The 7,414-nt window shown below is 41.8% G+C and overlaps 1 protein-coding gene across 1 annotated transcript; it reads left to right on the forward strand.

Annotated features, from left to right (window-relative positions):
• The first annotated feature begins 1,742 nt into the window (after window positions 1-1,742).
• Window positions 1,743-7,115, forward strand: bhmt (betaine-homocysteine methyltransferase). The gene is made up of 8 exons (XM_014138149.2): window positions 1,743-1,962; window positions 2,475-2,607; window positions 3,746-3,858; window positions 4,602-4,793; window positions 4,968-5,115; window positions 5,380-5,562; window positions 5,699-5,927; window positions 6,147-7,115. Exons 1-8 carry the CDS (start codon window positions 1,933-1,935, stop codon window positions 6,325-6,327), a joined length of 1,209 nt encoding a protein of 402 aa, XP_013993624.1. The 5' UTR covers window positions 1,743-1,932; the 3' UTR covers window positions 6,328-7,115.
• Window positions 7,116-7,414: the final 299 nt, after the last annotated feature.

Raw genomic sequence — 7,414 nt, forward strand, 5'->3', positions numbered from 1 at the left:
ATTTTTATCTTTAAACTCTGCATTGTTGGGAAGGGCTCGTAAGCAAGCAATTCACGTTAAAGTCTACACCAGTTGTATTTGGCGCTTTTGATTTGATTTGATTGAAGTTGATTTAACAAGTGACATCAATAAGGGATTATAGCTTTCACCTGGATTCACCTGGTCAGTCTAGTATGTCATGGAAAGAGCATGTTTTGTACACTCAGTGTATTTCCTTAAAGAAGCCTACATCATGTAGCATAAAGCATAAAACACACAACCAAATGCAATACAATGGGAGTGTGTGCATGCGTGCTTGTGTGCGTGCAAGCATGTGTTTGTGTGTGTGTGTGTGCGTGTGGGCATACATGTGCTTGCGTGTGTGTGCTTGTGCAAGCATACAACTGTTTAAGTGTAAGTGACAACATCCCACACGCCCACTATGAAACCTGACAGGCCACCACCTTGGGTTATAATGATTTGCGCAACGTACCACAAACCCTAAAACCCTAAACTATAAATACATTTATGCTTGTAAACTATAATGGTAAAGTACATATATGCTCTATATTGCTGTAGATCAGTGATGCTGTAGGCCTACTGTTGTGCTGGGATCTTTATTAGGGCCAAAATGTTCCTTCCCCATCCCCTCTGCTTCCCATGGACACACACACATGCAGCTGCATGATGACCTAGTCTCTCATTCATCACTCCTGCCACAGACCCCTTGGCTAATGGTGCTTTCAAGACAACTGGGAACTCTGAAATAAAACGAGGTCAAATCATGATGTCAGCGATCTACAGGTCGGAAAGTCGGAGCTCTAGAAAGATGCCAGAGTTTGAATTTGAGAGTGGTTAAATTTCTCCAGCCTATCCCTCATATTTTTACCGAAACAGGGGCGATAAAACATTTTGATATTGTTTCAAGTGCTGATTGCCACTTTAAATACTTTTATACTGTATATATATATATATATCAAATTCTTTGTAGCCCCTGAAGTTACCTGCCATCTGATTTTGCTGTTATTTGTGTATTTTTTTTCTTAAACTCATGGAATTCTGACAGGTCTAACCAGATTGGATGAGTTTAAGAATTATATTAATCAATCTAACAAAAACAGACAAAGAAACATATTTCTGCACAAACACTGAACACATGTTAGTCTTGGCAAAAGAGGCAGCCCCACTTTATATCTGAAGGCTCCGGAATAAAATGTATAAAAAGTTATCCAGTTTTTTGGTGGTCACACATAACCTAGAAAATTGTAATTCCAAGTCATACGGGAAAGAGCTATTGCACATACTGATTGACCCATGCTAAATATCGGTGCTGTGGGCCTTCACTGAAGTTACAAACAACCATGATAAGCTATTGCACATTGCCCTGTCTGCATATTTCTTTTAAGTAAACATGCACAAGGTAAAATAACAAGTGTTCTTTGTGCTACATTTGCATATATAGATGCAGAGAAAAAAGAGATCTATACTTGTTCAAAACAACTGGGAACTTATACATCTGCATTGCTTGCTATTTGGGTTTTAGGCTGGGTTTCTGTATAGTAAATTGTGACATCTGCTGATGTCTCCGACTTCCGACTTCAGTACGTTCAAAACAACTGTGAACTCTGAAAAAAACGAGCGACTTGAAAATTAGTTTTGAAAGGTCATCCAACTCGGATTCCAGGTAATGAACTGGGGCCTCTTTCTAGTGCTCCGCCTTTCCGACCTGGGGATCATTGACGTCATGATTTGACACCGTTTTTTTCCAGAATTCCCAGATGCCTTGAAAGCACCATGTGTAAGAAGCAGGAGCAGGCTGATCTGTGTGTGACATCACTGCGCACCACACCCCTCTTTTTGCTTATAAAGACAGACGGTTCACTGCTTCAAACACCAAATCTAGCCGAAGTGGTTGGTTGAGAAGGTGGATCTTAAGTACAACTGCAATCACCAATGATCATGGCACCCGCTGGAGCTAAGAGGGTAAGTGGCGATTTAATATGAATGAACGTCATTATGGCTGTATCCAAATGCATGCATGCAGTCTTTTGCAGAAGTGCTATGTATTGCTTCAACTATAGAGAAGTTATTTGGTATAATGCGTAAGTTATTATAACTATAAAACTTAACACAAACGTGTTTGATGGAACAATTGTGACTTCTACTTTAACTATATTCTGTAACTTTGTTTTAGATAAGCGTTTCCCAAACACGGCCCTAGGAGTTTTGGTGGATGAGTTGATAATCTGAATCAACTGTGTAGTACTAATTTGGGTAACACTGCTAAATTTAAGGGTCCCTAACCCACTGAAGTTGAAATGTTAAAATGGATAAGGGTTGGGGTTTACGGTAGGGACGTCCCAAGGATTCTTGATAGCACTGACCCTAGTTTACGGCTTGCTTATTTCATCCAAGGAGCTGTTATGCGTGTATTAATTAAGCGTGCATAGTTCATACTTGGAGAATGACCAACTAATTACGCAATGTTTGTGCAGAACATTCTGGAGCGCCTGGATGCAGGCGAAATTGTCATCGGGGATGGGGGCTTCGTCTTCGCCCTGGAGAAGAGGGGATACGTGAAGGCGGGTCCCTGGACTCCTGAGGCCGCCGCAGAGCATCCTGAGGCTGGTAAAATGAGCGCACGTATCTAATCGCTTGGCTACCTGGCCTGGACCATGCATCAGTCATAATACATAGCAGTTCGCGCAGCCTCTCGCCTACAACTTGTCCACCAGACGCACACTGTAAAGTAGTTCCGCTAACAACATTTTTGTGGAAATACTGTTATATTTAAGTTGTAAATCGTTTTTTTTGTCTTATGAACTTTATGTATTCTGAGCTATAACGATTGAAGTTACTTGAACATTAATTTGTTGTAGTGAACATAGTGGCCATAAAAAAGGTTAGTACTTTAAGATGTTTTTCTAGTGTAAGTAGTTCTGATTACTCATTTTCAGTGGTGTCTTAATGTTTAGCCTAACATTGTTTTATGCATTTGAAGACTTGCCACTTGAACCCCCCTTGCCAGGCGTTCTAGGGGACCGTGCTCATTTCTCAAACAGTAACTGGTGGTAGCGCTGTAAGCGTTACACGATGCTGCATTAGGTTCTGTTATGACGAGTGGGGCACATTACCTTGTTGATGGTGGGAATGGGTTGTCTCATTATTGAATGTCAGTGTTCACGACGGTTTTGATATTGTTCATTATCAATTACACATCATAGCACAACAAACTGCTTAATGCTATTTTAGAAATGCGTTTCCTTATTAACACTTAAACAATGAATGCATATTGAAATGTTGAATTACCCCATATCCCCCCAAAACAGAGCCATGTGGCAATAAATATTCTTAACTTGCAAAAAAGTATAACTATTACAGCACAACACATGTCATTGTTTTACTCATATCAATCTCTGGCTACTTTATTTTAAGTAAAGATAAACAATCCAATCAAGTAAGAACAACTTATTTTATGAATGTTGGACTGACTGTAAAATATTGAATAATCATAACTTGTGAACTCTACTTTAGATTATCAGAACACAAGTAAATGGTTATTTACTCTGTAACCTAATTTGTTAACAGTACTCAAACATTAAGTGATAAATCATGAGTTGGTACCACTTTTATGCTTAGTTCTACTGACTGTTGGAGTAGACACTACTAGTTACTTTTTACAGTGCACGTTTTAACCAGACGAGGCTGAGGGAATTAAGTCGAAGTTGTAAATACATAGCCAAAAGCCATTTGCTCTTACTTCCAGTGCGACAGCTGCACCGTGAGTTCCTGCGGGCGGGGTCAAATGTCATGCAGACTTTCACCTTCTACGCCAGCGACGATAAGCTGGAGAACAGGGGTAATGCTCAGCGCTTCACAGTGAGTATCTGTCTGCTCTGTTGGGAAAGCTCAGGGGGGAATGAATAAGCATGCCAGACCCATGCTACTGTAATTACCTTTTAGCCAAGCATTTCTAAGCAAGATTGACCAATGACTGAAAGAGCTTATTGTCACATCTGTCTGAAGAATGGGACCAAAGCGCAGCGTGTGTATCGTTCCACATTTTATTATAACTGTGAAACTATGCAAGACATACAAAACAACAAACCGTGACGAAGAGGTGCAACATGCACTTACTCAAAATAATCTCCCACCAAACCTAGTGGGAAAACCAACAACTTAAATATGATCCCCAATTAGAGACAACGATGACCAGCTGCCTCTAATTGGAGATCATCCCAAAAAACAACAACATAGAAATACAGAAACTAGAACCCCACATAGAAATACAGAAACTAGACAAAACCCCCAACATAGAAAAAAGAAACTAGAACCAACATATAAATAAACTAGACAAAACCCCCTGTCATGCCCTGACCTACTCTACCATAGAAAATAAAAGCTTTCTATGGTCAGAACGTGACACTTATATAAATTAATCTACCTGTAAATCAGTTTACTATACGTTTCTCAACGCCTGTTCTGTTCAGCTCCACTTTATTTCCCAATGTGGTGTTTAGCCTACTTGGCAGGTTTCACAATGGTGATATAAAATATATTGTACTGTACCTCAAACTACATCAATAAGGTTGTACACTAATCAATGGCTGCTTTGACACCAGGGTGCGCAAATCAACGAGGCTGCCTGTGACCTGGCCAGAGAGGTGGCCAATGAGGGTGACGCGATGGTGGCAGGTGGGGTCTCCCAGACCCCCTCTTACCTGAGCTGCAAGAGCGAGGCCGAGGTCAAGGGTATCTTCAAGAGGCAGCTCAATGTCTTTGTCAAGAAGAATGTGGATTTCATGATTGCAGAGGTAGGAATGTGATGTTGTACATGCGTATAGCACATTTTCTTATACACAACATGCTGATACTGCACGTCTCATTTTGACCTGACCGTTTCTATGTTCAATGGATCCTCACTTGGACAATGCTGGTTTCTGTGTTTTGGGTCTTCACTTATTCACCCCATCTGTGTGTTTGTGCAGTACTTTGAGCATGTGGAGGAGGCAGAGTGGGCCGTGCAGGTGCTGAAAACCTCCGGGAAGCCAGTATGTGCCTCCTTGTGCATCGGCCCTGATGGAGACCTCAACGGCGTCAGCCCTGGGGATTGTGCTGTCAGGCTGGTCAAAGCTGGTATGGGACTTAATTTAACCATTAGATGTGTAAACACGTTTGTTTTACTATCCTTGTGGGGACCAAAAAATTGGAGGTTGAACTCTATTTCCTTAACCCTAATTGTAAGCCTAAAATATCCTTTTCCTTGTGGGGACCGGCGGCATGTCCCTCCTTGTTTTACTATCCTTGTGAGGACTTCTGGTCCCCCACAAGGATAGTAAAACCAAAAACGGTGTCAATAGTCATATTGTCAAACTGTCATCTCACTCTCTCTGCTTATAGGAGCCAATATTGTTGGCATCAACTGCCACTTTGACCCCATGATCTGTGTGAAGACTGTGAAGATGATGAAAGAGGGAGTGGAGAGGGCAGGGCTGAAGGCCCATTACATGGTGCAGCCTCTGGCCTACCACACGCCTGACTGCAACTGCCAGGGATTCATCGACCTGCCAGAATTCCCCTTCGGTACACACACGATAACATCTCCATCGCAATCTCTCTCCTGCACCCTAGTTGTGTTCTTTTTCTATTTTTCTTCCTTTCTTTCCTCCCTACTTTCCCCCCTCAACTCCCTCTTTCTGACTACATTTCTCTCCCCTAGGTCTGGAGCCCAGGATTCTGACCAGGTGGGACATGCACAAGTACGCCAGAGAGGCCTTCAACGTTGGCATCCGTTTCATCGGTGGCTGCTGCGGCTTCGAGCCCTACCACATCAGGGCTGTAGCTGAGGAGCTGGCCACAGAGAGAGGCTTCCTGCCCGCTGCCTCCGTCAAGCACGGCAGCTGGGGTGCTGGCTTGGAGATGCACACCAAGCCCTGGGTCCGCGCCAGGTAACGAGACTGTATACACCACAAGGGTACAAATTAATAAGATACCAGGAACCACAAAGGGGTGACAGTATATGACTCCAGTCCAAAATTACAAGAGTTAAATTATTTAACTCTAATTGGTACTATGAAACACATGAGGTTACGTAGTACTGTAACATTTTAGTACCAGCTTACAACTACATTTGGCGTATACATATGACCATCTTTCTCTTCCCCCAGGGCCCGCCGTGACTACTGGGAGAAGCTGAAGCCAGCATCCGGCCGTCCCAAGTGTCCGTCCATGTCCACCCCTGACAGCTGGGGTGTCACCAAAGGCCATGCCGACCTGATGCAGCACAAGGAGGCCACCAGCATGGACGAGCTCAAGCCCCTGTTTGAGAAGGCAAAGGCCAGCCACTGAGCATTCCTCCTGGGCTAGGAGGGAGGTGGAGCCCCTGGAGGAAAACCAGCCAGGAGGACGCTGTTCTCTACTCGTGGTAGGTGTATTGTGTGAGAAAGGCAGAGGGAAGAGCTCACACATATTCCAAGTTTACATACCAACAATTATCAGAAAGTCTTATTCTCCTGATTTCTAGGACCATCTTTTTGTCAAACAAAAGTTATTTTTCTTGTCATTTAGATTTGCACCACCTGTACATAGTGTAGCACCATCGTATACTCTTCTGTAATAATTGTGAAGTAACATGTTATAGATTTCTCATTTCTAACTTGATATGTGCTTTACTTGGACAGAATGTTACAGGAGTCATCAAGCCAGTGATGCGTAGTGTTAGTGAAACAAACTAAAAAGATGCTGTCGTGTCCACACGTCTACAGAGTGTGCTGTTGAACTGGGGTGTAGTCATTACGCAGAGTCTGTTGCAAAACATTTAGCAACAACTGTTTACTCCAAACAACATTTAGCAACAAAACAATTTCTATTGGACAAATTCAGTTAGGTTTTGTTCTGCTTGCTTCATCATTTTTTTTTTAAAACAGTTTCTGTTGCAAGAGATAATGAATACATACCTGGTGCAATCGAAACCTAAGCTTTTAAAGTGTTAACAAAACTACTGTGAACACAATGTTAGCTATGGTGAAGAATGTAGCCTAGTTCTGAACACAAAATCTTGTGCCAAATATTGTCTTACCAAATGGAAGTATTGCCTTAAATACTGTTTTATTTAATAAACTTCCACGTGACCTTAATGTTTGACTTTTTATTGTATTTCTTATAAAAACATTAGACATGTAATTGTTAACACTTGGTTATTTTTTTATTTCAGAAAACATTTACAGTAAATTGTGACATCAAAATAGAAATGATTCAATACAAATGAGTACTAAAAAGCACAGTCATTCATTCTTCCCCTACAAAAAATGTCCTGCAGAAATATTCAATCATCTGAACAGTTTCTTTCACCGGCTGGGGCTCTCACCAACCGGCCATCTCGTTCATAGAGACTAATGTAATATTAAGCAATCTCTGAACTGCACATAAAACAACT

Source organism: Salmo salar, chromosome ssa01 (assembly GCF_905237065.1).
Source record: "Salmo salar chromosome ssa01, Ssal_v3.1, whole genome shotgun sequence".
NCBI lineage: Eukaryota > Metazoa > Chordata > Actinopteri > Salmoniformes > Salmonidae > Salmo > Salmo salar.

What these genes read in the sequence shown, in the direction of transcription:
- bhmt (XM_014138149.2), top strand. Translation starts at nt 1,933, where the DNA reads ATGATCATGGCACCCGCTGGAGCTAAGAGG. An exon ending in TGGATTTCATGATTGCAGAG is followed by an intron (nt 4,794 to 4,967) that starts GTAGGAATGTGA and finishes GTGTTTGTGCAG; the next exon opens with TACTTTGAGCATGTGGAGGA. An exon ending in CCTGCCAGAATTCCCCTTCG is followed by an intron (nt 5,563 to 5,698) that starts GTACACACACGA and finishes TCTCTCCCCTAG; the next exon opens with GTCTGGAGCCCAGGATTCTG.